General features: G+C 43.7%; 1 protein-coding gene across 1 annotated transcript in view; it reads right to left on the reverse strand.

Annotated features, from left to right (window-relative positions):
* Window positions 1–2,471: 2,471 nt before the first annotated feature.
* The window catches only part of LOC146829878 (vomeronasal type-2 receptor 116-like), a 121,209-nt gene continuing 106,076 nt past the window's right edge, over window positions 2,472–17,604 (reverse strand). The window contains exon 4 of the mRNA XM_085606554.1: window positions 2,472–3,373. Coding sequence (XP_085462680.1) covers window positions 2,472–3,373 — 902 coding nt within the window. The remainder of the gene's footprint in view (window positions 3,374–17,604) is intronic.

The raw sequence follows: 17,604 nt of genomic DNA on the forward strand, positions 1-17,604 counted from the left end.
TCATTGCTGACCTCTGTTTTGTCTCTCTCTGCTCATTTCTGACCTCTGTTTTGTCTCTCGCTGCTCATTTCTGACCTCTGCTTTTCCTCTTTCTACTCATTGCTCACCTTTGTATTGTCTCTCTCTGCTCATTTCTGACCTCTGTTTTTCCTCTTTCTACTCATTGCTGACCTTTGTATTGTCTCTCTCTGCTCATTTCTGACCTCTGTTTTTCCTCTTTCTACTCATTGCTGACCTTTGTATTGTCTCTTTCTGCTCATTTCTGACCTCTGGTTTGTCTCTCTCTGCTCATTTCTGACCTCTGTTTTTCCTCTTTCTACTCATTGCTGACCTCTGTTTAGTCTCTCTCTGCTCATTTCTGACCTCTATTTTGTCTCTCTCTGCTCATTTCTGACCTATGTTTTTCCTCTTGCTCGTTTCTGACCTCTGTTTTGTCTCTCTCTGCTCATTTCTGACCTCTGTTTTGTCTCTGTCTGCTCATTTCTGACCTCTGTTTTTCCTCTTTCTACTCATTTCTGACCTCTGTTTTGTCTCTTTCTGCTCGATTCTGACCTCTGTTTTGTCTCTGTCTGCTCATTTCTGACCCCTGTTTTTCCTCTTTCTACTCAACGCTAACCTTTGTTTTGTCTCTTTCTGCTCGTTTCTGACCACTGTTTTAACTTTATTATGCCTCTTTCTGCTTGTTTCTCACAATTTTCTTGTCTCTTTCTGCTTGTTTTATCACTCTTTCCGCTGTTTCCCTCCTCCTGCTGTTCTCCTCCTTGGCAGCCTCGAGAAAGAGACTCAAGACCTGGCTTTTCGATGGATCCACAGTGCCTAGATACCCCTAGGGGTGACATTGCTGTGCTATATAAATGCTGATTGATTGCTTGATGAATTGTAACCACAAAGATGGTAAAAATTAAGGCAGCAAATAGGTTTACAAATAGTGTAGCCAGCAAATAGCATTTTAAAGGTTTGCTATGTCTTTAAAGCACCAACAACTTTATTTGCAACCTCCAGGCCCATTAGCAAAACAACCCCCTCTGAGTTTCAAAGGTGGCTCAGGCTTGCACCCCTCAATCAGAACAATAATAATGGTATTTCTCAATTTGATGCAATCCTGCTATTTGTGTTCCCAGGATCAGCTATGCATACGTGAGAAGCACTCCAGCTGGACAGACAGACAGCCAGTGGAGGCAGCTTGTCTCCCAGGAGCCCTCGGGTAGAATGGATGCTGTGATTGTGTCTGTCTCACTCCCCAGGTATGAAGTTCCACTCTTATCTTGAGCTCTCTCTGCACAGAGATAACTGAGCAGCTTCATGAGAAGCCTCCAGAAGGAACCATCCTCAGAGAGGGGTGACCCGCCCCTTCAGCAGCGACCCTACATGAGACATGCAACCATCCTCAGAGAGGGGTGACACACCCTTTCAGCAGTGACCCTTCAAAAAGAAAATTACATGAAACATGCAACCATCCATTCTCTAGAAACATCTGCTATTTCAGAATAATGATTTAAAAATGAAATGTTCAGCTCTAATAAACACTATGAATACATGTACACAAGTTTACTTATTACAGATGCAGGACAGAAAAATGTGACGCGAATGTGCACTTGATATATCCGTATTCACTTTTGTTTAAACTTCTTTGTATTAGTTTCATCCGTAGTTACGCATACATTAGCAATCAGTATTATCGACAATCACATATTACATCATTACAATATCAAGGGGAAGAAAAGTCACATTTACACAATATCCTCTTCTCGACCGCCACTTCTTCTCATTTCAAGTTCCACCGTCGGGGAGATGCAGATATTCCCACGATATGCGTTCCATTTGCCCCATTTCTTATCCCACTTCTTTGGGCACCCCCATGTTATAAATACTTCCTTTTCTCCATATTCACTTTTGATTATTTGATTAGCACAAAGGAAAGGCCCTAATAGTTTCTAAACAGTGACTTTCCTCCTAAAGTTTTTTTGAAAATTATTCAGTTTTTTGTACTTTCTGAGTTGTTTAACCTGTCTTTACTAATCTACAAAACCCCTTTTTTAGCATGCTATACACCACCCATATATATAAGGAGTAAATTGAAATGCTCTCATTACTTCATATAGACTTTCAGGCCTTTCTTTAGTTAAAAATGGCCTAATTTTTATTCAGGCGGCTCTAAAATATAACATTGCTTACATAGCATGTAATATAACATGTATTTGTAAATTTCACCGAACCTCTATGGGCATGTTGACATTGAATATCATATGATCCTCGTTATCCGCTAATCAACCTCAGAAGTATGAAAGTCCTGAGTACATCCGATATTCGAACCTGTAACCATGAGATGAAGCATCATTGTATGGACTGGATGTGTCACTCCGCTGAGCCACCAGAGCAAACTGGAGGATGGTCGTGTCTGCTGCAGACATCCCAAAGATGAGGTTGTACTAATTATTAATGTGTACATCAATTGTAGTATTTACATTTTTTCATTTTGAATTAGGCCTTTGCATTAAGTACTGTTTTGTATTCATATCCGGCTTCCAAAGGATGATGTAACATTTAGGAATGAAGATGCATCCCAATAGTCCTGCACTAGATGACAAGATGGCAAAGATCTCCACGGCCACCAAATACTTCCCATTTGTGCTGAGATATGCGGGTATGAAAGAGACCCAGACTGCCAGAAACACAAGCATACTGAAGGTGAGGAACTTGGCTTCATTGAAACTCTGAGGCAAATTGCGGGCATAAAATGCAACCACAAAGCTGACAGTGGCCAACAAGCCCAGATATCCCAACATCAGATAGAAGAAGAGAACAGAGCCCTCGTCACACTGGATGATGGTGGTGCCCCCCATCTGTATCTTCACTGGGAATGGAGGGTCAAGAAGCAGCCAGAGTGTGCAGATCAGGACTGGAGTAAATGAACACAGAAGGACGACTCCACTGGGCATTCTGGTCCCAAGCCACCTTGATGAACGTCTGGTGGGATCACGAGCATTGAACGCTATAATCACAGTGATGGTCTTGGCCAGAATAGTGGAGATACTGATGGAAAATATAATTCCAAATAGGTTTTGGCGGATCATGCAGGTGGCCCTCATGGGATGGCCAATGAAGGTGAAGGGAGAGAGGAAGCAGAGCATGAGGGCGATGAGAAGCACATAGCTGAGTTCTCGATTGTTTGCTTTGACAATGGGCGTGTCCTGGTACTTCTTGAAGATGCAGAGAACAAGAAGAGTGATTAGGAAGAGGAGGCTGGTAAGGCACGAAAGTGTGATCCCCAAAGGCTCATCAAGGGACAGGAACTGGACAGTTGTTAGATGACATTGGGTTCTATCCTCATTGGGCCAGTGGTCTTCAGGACAAGGCCTGCAGTCAGTGGAATCTGAAGTAAAGAAGGGAGGTGGTTACTGATTACAATTTCTGTTCTTAGGAAGTGTCACATTGATACTAGGGAGAAAGTGCAGCATTGTGAGTCAAGAAATCACTGTTCTGTGGGTGGCACAATCAGTGCTTCAGGCCCACTAGTAGCATTTATTTTACAGGCCCTGGGCACATATAATGCATTGTACTAAGGACGTATAGGCAAATTATATATGCAAATTATGAACAAGTTAATCAAACAGTGTTTAGGGAGACAGCACGTGCACTTTGGCACTGGTTAGAATTGTCAAAGTGCACAAAGTCCTAAGGCCAATGCAAAACAAATACAGCAAAATTGGAGGCAAGAAGGCAAAACATTTGGGGAAAGACCACTCTAAGGCTGACAGGAATAGCAGCAGGTTAGTGAGCGGGTAATGCATTGTGATATAGTGTTCTTAAAACAGATGAGACTTTTCTCTTTCCTAACTTTTTGCAGAATGGGGCTGTTGAAAACTAAAACAGCGATATGATTAAGCATTCACTAAAGACATGAATTCTCTCTAGTTAAAACATGTTTCTTGTCTTATGTTAACTAAAGTCTGGACTCCATTTTGTATTGTCATGTCTCCACGTGCCTTGCACGAGAAGAGTCCTACCTTTTCGCTAGTTGCTCTTGTAATCTGCCTAGTAACAGTCTATAAATGCCCAGACTTGACCACATCTGTTATCAGTTAGTCCTTGTTTGACCATGTTTTCGCGGGCTCAGGAAATTGTTAACTCCGCCCACATATTGATCCTGTATCGAAAATGTCCATAAATGGTAATGAATTTTGCTCTATGTTGTATCCACCCACTTATGAGCCCCTCTGTTGCGTATAAAAGGGGACCACGTACGCAAGTTCTTTGTGCTACTCTATGCAATACTGAAGAGTGTTGTGTAGGTTGTAGGACCACCCTTAAGGGTTAATAAACTCTGTCTTTGAATTTACAGTTTCCGTGCCAACTTCCTTCTAGCTTTTGTTACAGGAGAGCGAACCCTTGTATTCTGCGGGCCTAGCTGGGGCCTGTACTCATCAATTGGCGCCCAATGTGGGGCTCATCGGCGACTCGGATGCTCGAAGGACTGGTCGTGACGAAGGTGAGGAATTTGGCCGGGGATGTGATCACTGCCAGCGGCGTCTTTTAGTCCTGGCATTCTGAGGTTTCTTCCTTCCCTTCCGAGCTGACCATCTGGGTGGCGCCGGTCCTCGACTGAGAACTCTTCTGTCGGTTTGCCGTGTGACAGCCGCTTGGGCAAATTTTGGAACTTGGCAGTTGGAATCTGGACACTCTTGATTGGTAAGAACCGTTGTACGGTACTTGCTCCGAGTTTTTGAAGCCTGGGTTGGCTATTTGAGTTTGATTTGTGATGACCGGTCATATTTTGTATGGATTATTGTGAGAATATATGCGTTGCAACACATATAGGCAGGTAATGTGGAGATATTTCTCCGGAGTGTTTAAATTTGAACGGCGCAAAGTTTAAGTGCCATTTTTGATAATACTGCATATTTTGCATTATTTTTGAAGCATGCCTGCTTTTAGCGCACTCCGTAAGTGGTGCTGCTGCTTTGGAAACCGGTTAAATCTTGAGGAATCTGCTCCAGCCCCCCCAGAGGGGACTCCTAATAGGGATATGTATGTGAAGCATGGTCTTTCCTCTATAATGTACAGCACAGTGTGGAGGAAATACACCAAAAAGGATCCTGAGTTACGATGGCCTTTGTATGGATCGTTTGATATGCGTAAGATTGAGTATGTGGAACAGTGTATGTGTAAACGGCGTGCTCGGCAAGACATGTTTGAATGTGTACGGTTATTGGTGAAGGAAGTGCGTGAGCGAGAGAAACGTGAGAAAGCGCTGATTGATAAAGAGCAACGGAAAAATGATCATGTGAGAGCACAGGAAGCGAAGCGTCGGGAGGAAAGAGAACTGGCGGAGAGACAAGAGAAAGAGCGTAGGTTGCAAGTGTCGGGTCAATATGCTGTCCGCCAGCCACTTTATCCTGTCCTTACTAATCTTGAAGATGATTTTCATTTATTAGATCGCTCTCCGCCCCCTTATGTTGGCGCGTCTGCCCCGAGGTCACAGGATTCTGGATCGGTTTCGGATAAGGTAGCCACGCGGTCCATATTATCAACTGCTCGTATGGGTGAGCTTCGGAAAATTTATTTTCGTGCGCTTAAAGGCAAGCTATCTCTTACTGAATTATTGGATTTTTTGGAAAGTTGGCAGGATAAAGAGAAGTTGTATTTTGCTGAAACTTTTTCTGACGAAGTGATTACTGCCTTTCGGAAATATTCAGATGTTTTTGAGCCTGATGATGTAGTATCAGATTCTAAAGCATTACGTAACGGTGTCTTTTCTCCCTCTAAGGTACCCGATGCGGTCCGACGGCTGTTTGCATTGCGGGATGCGGCGTTTGAACTTAAAGAGAAAGCACGCCAAAAGACAGTGGAGAAGGAGCAATCGGATTCACATGTCGGCGGGACACAATCGTCTACCTCCCATTCAGATAAGAGCGACCTAGTGCATGCTAAACCGATGCGAGAGGCGGCACCTTTGTATGTTCCTCCTAAAGGAGCAGGAACTAGTCCAGACATGTCTTCCCCCGATGCTAGGGGATATTTTGTGTATAATTGGGTTTATACTCCCTGGCAAAGGACTGATGTTATGGCATTAAAGAATGCATTGCCTGACCCCCGCAAGAATCCAGCGGCCTTTTATGAAGATGTTGAGGGGGCTTTGAATTCTTGTACTATGACTTTAGCAGATATAGATTTGTTCTTTGGGCTCATTTTACCACCGGATATATAAAGCGATCTGTGCGGAAGGTGGATGATATAGCCGCTTTTAAGGCTAGGTGGTCTGAGATTGAGGATGAGGATAGGGAGAGGAAGCCCGCGCACAAACCGCCCCAGCTTATTTTAGATCTTCCTGCTGCTATCTTGACCAAGTTGAAAACAATCATTCCCCCTAAAAAGATTGACTGGAATATGTTAGCCTCATGTAAACAGAAGGTTGATGAATCAGTTTCAGATTTCTTTACGCGTTTTGAGGAAACATTTCATGATTTCAGTGGTCAGTCGCTTACGGATGATACGGGTCGACATCTTTTTGTTGATAAATATGTGGCGAATTTATTACCGGGAATAGCAGCTCGATTAAAGGCGAGTGAAAGTTCTTGGTCCACCTCGTCTCCAGCATCCCTCCTGACTATGACTCAGTATTATGAGCGTCAGGAACAAGAAGCGAAGGGGCATGAGGAGAAGAAATCGAAAGATTTGAAAACTAAGGTGATGTTAGCACAAGTGTATGGTCCGCCTCGTCGGGGTGTCGAAAGAGGTAGAGGAGGATTCTATGGTCCCCCTTCAGGTCGGTCAGATGTTAATAGAAATCAATGTGCGTATTGTAAACAGTTGGGTCATTGGGCCAGGGATTTTCCGGTACTATATGCACCCCGTCAGGGACGTGGTCAGGGACCGCCGAGAGGTAGAGGGGGCTTTTCGAATTTTATCGAGAACTCTAATGATCGTGCTCGATTTGAGCCTAACGTGCAGCAACGAGATAGACCTAATGTGTTTGATCGGCAAAATCAGTATCAAATGTCTGGGAATGACCGTTCTGGGTACCATGATTCACAGCATGCGTAGGATTGCGTTGGATGGGGGTTGGAATCAGTTGAAGTGCCGGTTGATCAGAGGGGTCCTTCTGTTTCAGCAAATGTTCTGGGTTCTACTGATCAGTTCCTAGTTGATACAGGAGCTACTCGCAGTGCGCTGTCCAAACAATTGGTTCCGAGGGCTCCCCCATCTGGCTTAATGGTTACATCGGTAGGGTTTGATGGTACACTCTCTCGAAGCCCTCTATCCCGACCCCTTGCATTTCATGTTGACCAATTTTCTGCACCCTGTCCGTTTTTGTTTGCACCGAACACGCCTGACAACATTATGGGTCTTGATATGCTCAAGCACTTCAGAGCAACGATCCGCTGCTTCCCTACTGGAGTACGTGTGATATTAAACGATAATCACCCTCTGACAGAACGGATGTGTGTGGTTGCAGAGGATACTGTGTTAGCTTCTCTCCCTCGTACTTTGTGGGCCACTTCGGATACTGATGTGGGACAGATGGTGATTCCGCCTGTCCACATTAGTGTCCAGGAGGGTGCTGTGTTACCACGCCTCCCTCAGTATCATATTTCCCAGGAGAGGGAGGAGGCACTCATACAGATTGTGCAGGATTTGATTAAGGTGGGAGTAGTGGAGGAAGTTCCCTACAACGTCTGCAACAGTCCTATTTTACCCATTTTGAAGAAAGATACCGATACTAGGGTTTATCGTTTTATTATTGACTTACGAGAGGTGAATAAGATAGTGATACCCCAGTATCCAGTGGTTTCTGATATCACGACGTTACTTACTCTGGTCCCGCCAACGGCGACCACATTTTCAGTTATCGATTTGAAAAATGCTTTCTTTTCGATTCCTATTCATCCCGATAGCCGATACCTTTTCGGCTTTACTTTGAATAATAGGTCTTATAGATTTTGTAGAGTCCCTTAGGGTTATACAGAGAGTCCTAGTATTTACAGTCAAGCATTGAAAAGACAATTGGATTCCTTTGTTCTGCCTGATGGTGTCGCCCTTATACAATATGTCGACGACATCTTGTTGGCGGCCGACACTCCTGAGTTGTGTGAGAAGTGCACGTTATCCTTGCTTTCCTTTTTGGCATCACACAATCACAAAGTGTCGAAGAAGAAATTGCAATTCTGTAGACCAAAGGTGACTTATTTGGGTCACCTTTTGTCTAAGAAGGGGCGTGCACTCACACCAGATCGTATTCAAGCAATTTTGGACACACCAGTACCTTCCACTCAGAAGGATGTGCGTGCATTTTTGGGTCTTGCTTCTTTCTGTAGGCAATGGATATTGGGGTTTTCACACATAGCTAAGCCATTGTTAGCACTGTTGACAAAAGATACCCCAATTCCTCTTCCCTGGTCAAATGAGTGTGAAATTGCCTTTCAGCAATTGCGACAAGCCCTTTGCTCAGCACCAGTGCTAGGGACCCCTGATTATACGAAGCCCTTTACATTGTATGTACATGAGAAAGATGGATGTGCATTATCAGTTTTAGTGCAGATGCACGGCGACAAGCAGCGCCCTTGTGCATATTTTTCGGCTGTACTTGATCCTGTTGCCCGAGCATTGCCTGGTTGTTTTTGCGCGGTTGCGGTGACAGCTGTGTCAATACGCCAAAGTGAGGGAATTGTGTTATCTCATAAGCTGTTGGTATTAGTTCCCCATGCTGTTGATGCTCTGCTTAATCAGACAAAGATGCAGCATTTGACCAGAGCTCGTTTAACGGGATATGAGTTGACGCTTTTGGCTCCTCATATTACGTTAAAGAGGTGTGCAACGTTAAATCCAGCCACATTGTTGCCGTTCCCGGAAACTCAGTCTGAAGCACGAAAAGTACATGACTGTATTATTGTGACTGAGGAACAGACAAAGGGTCGTATTGATCTCCAGGATACGCCCTTTACAGATGTTGATGGAGAACTGTGGGTGGACGGATCATGCCTGAAGCTACCAGATGGTACGACTTCAGCAGCGTATGCAATTACCACATTACAAACAATAGTGGAGACAGCACGCATACCGTAGAAATCAGCTCAAGCAGCGGAACTGATAGCATTAACACGAAAATGTGAGCTCAGTGCAGGATTGTGTGTGAATGTTTATACAGATAGCCGCTATGCCTTCGGAGTAGCGCACGATTTTGGCCTACTCTGGAAAGAGAGAGGGTTCCTAACGTCACATGGAGCACAGATAATGTATGGAGAGTTAGTCCACAACCTTTTGACTGCATTAGCATATCCAAAGAAGATTGCTATAGTTAAATGTAGTGCCCATAAAAAGGTGGTTGATAAAGTTGGAGAAGGGAATGCTTTGGCAGACCGGGTGGCACGAGAGACGGCGATGCAGCCTGGCTCTACTGCAATGTATGTTGTGAAGTCACAGGCAGAAAGATGGCACAATGCTAGGAGAGAAGTGCTGGAAATACAGAGGACCGCTTCCGATAAGGAACGGGAGCAATGGTCCAATGATGGAGAATTAGATAATGAAGGGTGTTGGAGAAGTAAGCAGATGGATAAATGGAAGTTACCCACAGCTTTCGTACAACCTATGGTTCAGATGGCACATGGACTAGCGCATGTCGGAGCTTCCGCAATTGTCAAACTACTCACACGAGTTTGGGAGCATCCGGAGATCGCTAGTACGGCAAAGAGGGTAGTGCAGACCTGCATGATTTGCCTGAGGTACAACCCAGGAAAGGGTACACGAACTCCAGCAGGAGGATTTGCAACACCCACTGCACCCTTTGAGGTTTTGCAGATGGCAACACCCACTGCACCCTTTGAGGTTTTGCAGATGGATTACATTCAGCTTGAACGCTGTAACAATCTGAAGTATGTTCTAGTAGTGGTTTGCGCCTTCAGCAAATGGGTTGAGGCATACCCTACGAAAGACAATACTGCAATGACTACAGCAAAGATGCTATTGAAGGAGTTCTTCCCTCGATATGGTGTTTGTAGATTTTTGTGGAGTGATAACGGACCTCATTTTATAGCAGACGTTATCAAGTATGTCCTGAAAGGACTGGGAATTACCCAGAAATTTCATGCAGTGTTTCACCCTCAGTCTGCGGGATTGGTTGAGAAATATAACGGTACTTTGAAGCTTAAGATCGCTAAGATCCAAGCTTCGACTTCTTTGACTTGGCCAGACGCTTTACCGCTGGCATTATTGTCAATTAGATCGATACCGCATTCTCGGACCGGTCTCACACCCTATGAGATCGTGTTTGGACGCCCAATGAATATTTGGGTCCACCGAAACCGAAGTCAGTGTATGATGTACCTTGTGTAATGATGAATGATTATCTGGCACAGTTAACGGATAATTTGGTTTCTATTCATCAACAGGTTCGAGAAGCGCTCCCTGATCGGTCCACAGGTGAAGGACATAACTTCCGGCCTGGAGACCATGTCATGATCAAGGTGTTTGAAAGGACGAACAGTCTGGAGCCGAGATGGGTTGGTCCTGAGCAGGTCTTGCTCGCAACGAGGACAGCTGTGCGAGTCTCCAATCAGAGAACTGGATCCACTCCTTGCACTGTCGTAAAGTGCCGCCTAGATTAGTGGAGCCTGCTGTATTGACCGACCATCGAGAAATCCTGACTGCAGAGAAAGGCCGTGCTGTGGAACCGAACGACACTGAGGAGCTCTTCCCGGACCAAGCGATTCCTGGAGGAAGAAGATATCATCTCAGACCGAGGAGGTGATTTCTTTCTGTATCAGGACACGTTGTCAGGACGGCCCTTAGGTTAGTGAAACGGAGAGCCAATGAGGCAAGGGGGGGGATCAGCCCTGCATTAGTGTAGTGACACCCGTCTTGGCCCGCTGGTGAAGAAATCAACGGCTGCCTAAGGGGAAGAGTTCTGACAACCTTTTAGTTTCAGGAAGATATTGACTTTTATTATAAAATGGAGAAGAAGAAGATTTTTTGTGCGACAAGCTTTATTATCATTGTAGCTATTGTTGGTATAACCACGTGGTTTGTTGAGGATGTGACTCCTGCCCGTGAGTTGCTTGTTTTGACTACTCCAGTGCCTGAGGAGCATTATTTTTATACCCTTCCGTATCAAGAATTGAAGCATCGTCAGTCTTATTTGAATAATACTTTTATCCAGATGTTGCATCATACCCATGTTGCTACAAATGCTACGAACTGTTGGATATGTGGTATGATGCCAGCTCATCAGAAGAAAGGAGGAACGCCGTTCATACCTCTTCCTTTCTCTCATAATGGCTCTTGTAGAGCATGGTACACTTTGCTTTTTGCAACACGGAAACCTACAGTGGGACGATTACTTTTTAGACTTAATAGGGAATGTCATCAAGATAAAGAAGGCTATCCACAAGCGAATGGGACAATATGGGAGTGGGAAGAATATCGACCAGATAATGAATCGATCCCCTACATCTTCACGAACACCAGAGACACTGCTGGGAATGAACAATTTGTGATTCAAGTGGCACAAGCTCAAGCGGACCTGTGTGTTCAGAGTGTGGGTCATATTCCTGTTGGTGTTAGTGACTGTATTATTGTTTTGAATATAGATGGATTAAATAATAGTACTTTCTTAGCTTCCCATAATACGTACTTCGTATGTGGGAATAAGGGTTATTATCGCTTACCAGCCGGCTGGTCCGGAGTATGTTATGTAGCGTTCTTATTACCCCCTGTATTCTTAGCGCCTGCATCCTATCATAAAGACTTGAAGTTATTGAACAATGTAACTGTAAATAGGTATAAACGTACTCTATCTATTGATGATGTTGACCAAACTGACACTAGTTTACAGCAGTATGTTGATTTTAACTTAGGATTGTTTTTCTTTGTTGGAGCTGCTCTAAATAGTAGGAAGGTTCGACGATTAACAAGAGTTGTAGAGGCTGTAACGAATCAGGCTGCTGCTGCTCTTGGGAATCTTACGGAAGAATTACAAATCACTAGAATTGTTGCGTTACAGAATCGTATGGTATTAGATGTTATGTTAGCAGACAGAGGTGGAGCATGTAGAATTATCGGAAGTAGTTGTTGTGTATTTATTCCTGACCACACGCCATCAGTCTATAATGCTATTAATAAATTGCATAAAATCGCAGCTGAGATCCATACAGAAAATGGCACTTGGACCTTTTCTGGATGGTTTTGGGCATTGATTACTACATGGGGATGGAAAGTTTTAACTGGTCTCTGTATTATTGTAGCAGTTCTGTTTTCCTGTTGCATCTGTGTTCAGTGTGGTCCTTTACTCTGTTCTTTATGTGTGTCATTTTGTATTCCTGATAAGAAAGCTATTGCCAATGTCATCTATCAGAAAAATTTAAACAAGGAGGTGGAAGAGATGATGAAAATTGACATATATGATGATCATTCTAACAAGCCGAATGTCTTCAGTAAATGCTGAAAGGGTCGTCTGTTGAAAACTAAAACAGCGATATGATTAAGCATTCACTAAAGACATGAATTCTCTCTAGTTAAAACATGTTTCTTGTCTTATGTTAACTAAAGTCTGGACTCCATTTTCTATTGTCATGTCTCCACGTGCCTTGCACGAGAAGAGTCCTACCTTTTCGCTAGTTGCTCTTGTAATCTGCCTAGTAACAGTCTATAAATAGCTCCTTTGTCCGTCTGGCGCATGCCCAGACTTGACCACATCTGTTATCAGTTAGTCCTTGTTTGACCATGTTTTCGCGGGCTCAGGAAATTGTTAACTCCGCCCACATATTGATCTTGTATCGAAAATGTCCATAAATGGTAATGAATTTTGCTCTATGTTGTATCCACCCACTTATGAGCCCCTCTGTTGCGTATAAAAGGGGACCACGTACGCAAGTTCTTTGTGCTACTCTATCCAATACTGAAGCGTGTTGTGTAGGTTGTAGGACCACCCTTAAGGGTTAATAAACTCTGTCTTTGTATTTGCAGTTTCCGTGCCAACTTCCTTCTAGCTTTTGTTACAGGAGAGTGAACCCTTGTATTCTTCGGGCCTAGCTTTGGCCTGTACTCATCAGGGCGGTTCTGGAGGATGAGGGAATGTTGTTCCATATACTGGGTGCATGGATGGAAAAGACCTTGTGATATAGTATTCTTTTTTTCTGTAAAGAGGTAAGACTTAGCTCTTGCATAAATTGTAGCAGGATTGGGAGGAACTGGTAATGTATTCAGACAAAATATTGAGTTAAAAATATCGCCACACCAGAATATCGAGTCTAAAATGTCATGATATGGAAATACCGATAGCAAGAATATCTATGTAAACAATATTGATTTAAGGTAAGTAATTTCGAAGTTATAAATATTGTTTTAAAATATCATTTATAATTATTGTTTGCTGCTCTTACAATGTATGCCACTCGTTCTAGCGTAATTTGCAGCTGGAAATAGGACTGTGGATAGAATGGAGAGTGCTGTGGGGTTCAAGGCTCTGGAATTTGATGTCAATTGGTTTAAGTGCAGCGGTATTGCTTTGCCGTGTTTCTGGGCAGCTCTGTGTTACAAATAAACTTTGCTCTACACTGACTGCAGTGTGGATGTCTTCTCTATGAATGACGTCATTTTTATGTGGTGACGAGTTGCAGAGCTGCCACAGGACCCATGCAGTGTTGGCGTATTCTTCCAATAATCGGCTGGTGACTGCTGCTTCCCTATTCTTTTTCTGGGATCCAGCCAATTGTGTTTTGTGTTGTACACAATCTGAGTTCCAGATGTGGGTCATGGCAATAGTAGGTGACATTTATCGTGCATTTATACCTTCTGTGGGAGTTCTAAATTCACGGAAAATTTGTCTACGTAGTTGATCGATTATCTACTGACACTGCTGGAGGATTCTTGATGATTAACACTGAATTAGTTGCAGTCAGATCTATGGTTATGCAAAATCGACTTGCTCTTGACATATTATTGGCAAAAGAGGGCGGAGTCTGTAAATTATTGAAAACACAACATTGTTGCACATATATTCCTGATAAAAGTGTTGAATTGGAGGATATATTAAAAATATTACGAAATTAGAAGAAGAGTTGAAACCACTGGAAGTTGAAAGTGTATGGAAGAAATTGACAAATAGTATTTCTAACATAGGTAGTTGGTTTTCCAACAGAGGCAAAGGTATTCTAGGTCAAATAATATTGCCCATAATGGGAATAACACTATTAGTATTAGCAATAATGTTTTGGCACAAATTCTGAAAAGGGAAAAAGAGTTATGAAGTGAGTGAAAGGGGCAAGAAAAGAAAACTCAAAGAAATACAGCTGAAAGAATTAAAAGGAGACTTTTACAAAAGAATGAGAGGATTACAATGCAAAAAGGAAAAAGAAAGTAATGAAAGGGTTGAAGAAGAAATTGAGATGTGCTAAAGTTGGCATCTGATTCAGTAAAAATTAGTGATGGCATTAAATGCCATCACAGAGGGGATTGATGGAGCAAGGTTTCGTATAAAAGAGACTTGCTTGTATGCAATCCTCTCAAATAACATGTAATCACGTACCCAATCTGTTTTTTAAATACTTATATCGCATTACACACAATATACTGTATCTAGGGGAAGCTTTTATATGTGAATTACTAACAAGTAACCCGAGTGTCTTAAAATGGTTGCCAAAAACGCAGGAACTTCACTGCGCATGTGTCTACTGCATCTACGTAGTATGACTTCTTCTATGCTTGGGGTAAAACTTTGCAGCTGCGCAATAGCTCTTAATATAGCCGCTTGAAACTCACATGTTAATGTGCATGCTACTGCTTAAACTAAACCTTATAATTTCTACTAAACACTAATGCGAAAGATTAAATTAAATAAATCGGGACAGAGTAGAGATAAGTGGTATACAGTGAAATCATTTATTTTCGTATTCTAACGTGTCTTTTTCTGACTTTATTATTAGTTCATATTTGGGCTTCGGAGGGTGACTGAAATTCCTACCCCATTTGACTCGCACGCAGGCGCATAGAAACCTCCCGGAAACCATGATGGCACAGTTGAAACACAGCCAAGGCCACACTAGACAGAGACGCCTGAGAACTCAACCTATTGACCGGGACAAAGGAAGAGACTTAAAATAATGTTTCAAAATGTATTGATCGTAACATCTAATGCAGGTGGGATTAAAGCTTTGGAAAAGTAAATTAAGGGTGTTGTAAATTGAAACAACGATGTGATTAAGCATTTACTAAAGACATTAATTCCCTTCTCTAGATCATGTTTTCTCCGTTATGTTGACCGAAGTTCGGACTCCATTTTGTATTGTTATGCTTCCACGTGTTCCCCACGAGAAGAGTCCAACCTCTGTGTTAGTTGCTCTTGTAATCTGCCTAGTAACAGTCTATAAATAGCTCCTTTGTCCATCTGGCACATGCCCAGACTTGACCACATCTGTTATCAGTTAGCCTTGCTTGACCATGTTTTCGCGGGCTCAAGGAGTGTGTTAGCCCCGCCCACATATTGATTCAGTATCGAAAATGACCATAAATGGTAATGTTCTTCGGCCTCATGTTGTATCCACCCACTTATGAGCCCCTCTATTGTGTATTAATGGGGACCATGTACGTAAGTTCTTTGTGCTACTCTATGCAATACTGAAGAGTGTTGTGTGGATTGTAGGACCACCCTTAAGGGTTAATAAATGCTGTCTTTGTACTTTGCAGTTTCCGTGCCAACTTCCTTATAGATTCCATTACAGGAGAGCGAACCCTTGTGTCCTGCGGGCCTAGCTGGGGCCTGTATTCATCAATTGGCGCCCGTCACGTGGGGCTCATCGGCGACTCGGATGCTCGAAGGATTGGTCGCGACGAAGGTGAGGGATTTGGCCGGGGACGTGATCACTGCCAGCGGCGTCTTAGCCCTGGCATCCCGAGGTTTTTCTTTCTTCCCTTCCGAGCTGACCGTCTGGGTGGCGCCGGTCTTCGACTGAGACCTCTTCTGTCGGTCTTGCCGTGAAAGCCGTTTGGGCGATTGTGGAGCTTGGCAGTTGGAATCTGGACTCTTGATTGGTAAGAACCGGTGTACGGTACTTGCTCCGAGTTTTTGAAGCCTGATCTGGCTATTTGAGTTTGATTTGGGATGACTAGTCATATTTTGTATTTGTCTTTGTGAAAATATATGCGTTGCAACACATATAGGCAGGTAATGTGGAGAGATTTCTCCGGAGCTGTGTAACTTTGAACGGCGCAACGATTAAGTGCCATTTTTTCTATAATATTGCATATTTTGCATTATTTCTGAGCATGCCTGCTTTCAGCGCACTCCGTAAGTGGTGTTGCTGTTTCGGAAACCGGTTGAACCTCGAGGAATCTGCTCCAGCTCCCCCAGAGGGGACTCCTAATAGGGATATGTATGTGAAGCATGGTCTTTCTTCCATAATGTACAGCACAGTATGGAGGAAATATACTAAAAAAGATCCTGAGTTACGATGGCCTTTGTATGGATCGTTTGATATACGTAAGATTGAGTATGTGGAACAGTGTATGTGTAAGCGGCGTGCTCGTCAGGATATGTTTGAGTGTGTGCGGTTGTGGGTGAAGGAGGTGCGTGAGCGAGAGAAGCGTGAGAAAGCGCTGTTCGATAAAGAACAACGGAAGAATGATCATGTGCGAGCACAGGAAGCGAGGCGTCGGGAGGACAAAGAACAAACGGAGAGACAAGAGAAAGAGCGTAGGCTGCAAGTCTCGGGTCAATATGCTGTTCGGCAGCCACTTTATCCTGTCCTTAATAATCTTGATGATGATTTTTATTTACTAGATCGCTCTCCGCCGCCTTATGTTGGCGCATCTGCTCCGAGGCCACAAGATTCTGTCCCGGGTCCGGGTAAGGTAGATACGCGGTCCATGTTATCGGCTGAGCATATGGCTGAGCTTCGGCAAATTTCCTTCCGTGCACTTAAGGGTAAGGTGTCCGTGGATGAATTGTTCGATACGTGGGGGTCGTGGCAGGATAGAGAGAGATTGTATTTTTTGAGTCATTTCGCTGAGGAAGTGATTGCTGCTTTTCGGAAATATTCTAGTGTCTTTGAGCCTGAAGAAGTGACATCGGATGCTAAAGCATTGCATGATGGTGTTTTTTCTCCCTCTAAGGCTCCTGATACGGCTCGGCGGCTATTCGCCTTGCGGGACGCGGTGCTGGCCCATAAAGAAAAAGCGCGCCAACGAGCAGGGGAGGAGACGCAGTCGGATTCGTGTACCGCAGAAGGCCACTCATCCACCTCTCAATCAGATAAGAGCGATCTAGTGCATGCTAAGCCAATGCGCGAGGCGGCGCCTTTGTATGTTCCTCCTAAAGGAGCGGGGACTAGCTCCGACATTACCTCCGCCGATGCTAAGGGATATTTTGTGTATAATTGGGTTTATATTCCGTGGCATAGAGCTGATGTTATGGCATTAAAGAATGCGCTGCCTGACCCCCGCAAGAATCCAGCGGCCTTCTACGAAGAAGTCGAGGGGCCTTGAATTCTTGCGTTATGACTTTAGCAGATATAGACCTGTTCTTTGGCCTTATTCTACCACCGGATATGTGGCGATCTGTCCGAAAGGTAGATGATATAGTTGCCTTTAAGGCCCGGTGGTCTGACCTTGAGGATG

The sequence above is a fragment of the Triturus cristatus genome, chromosome 5_2 (assembly GCF_964204655.1).
Source record: "Triturus cristatus chromosome 5_2, aTriCri1.1, whole genome shotgun sequence".
In the NCBI taxonomy this organism is placed as follows: domain Eukaryota; kingdom Metazoa; phylum Chordata; class Amphibia; order Caudata; family Salamandridae; genus Triturus; species Triturus cristatus.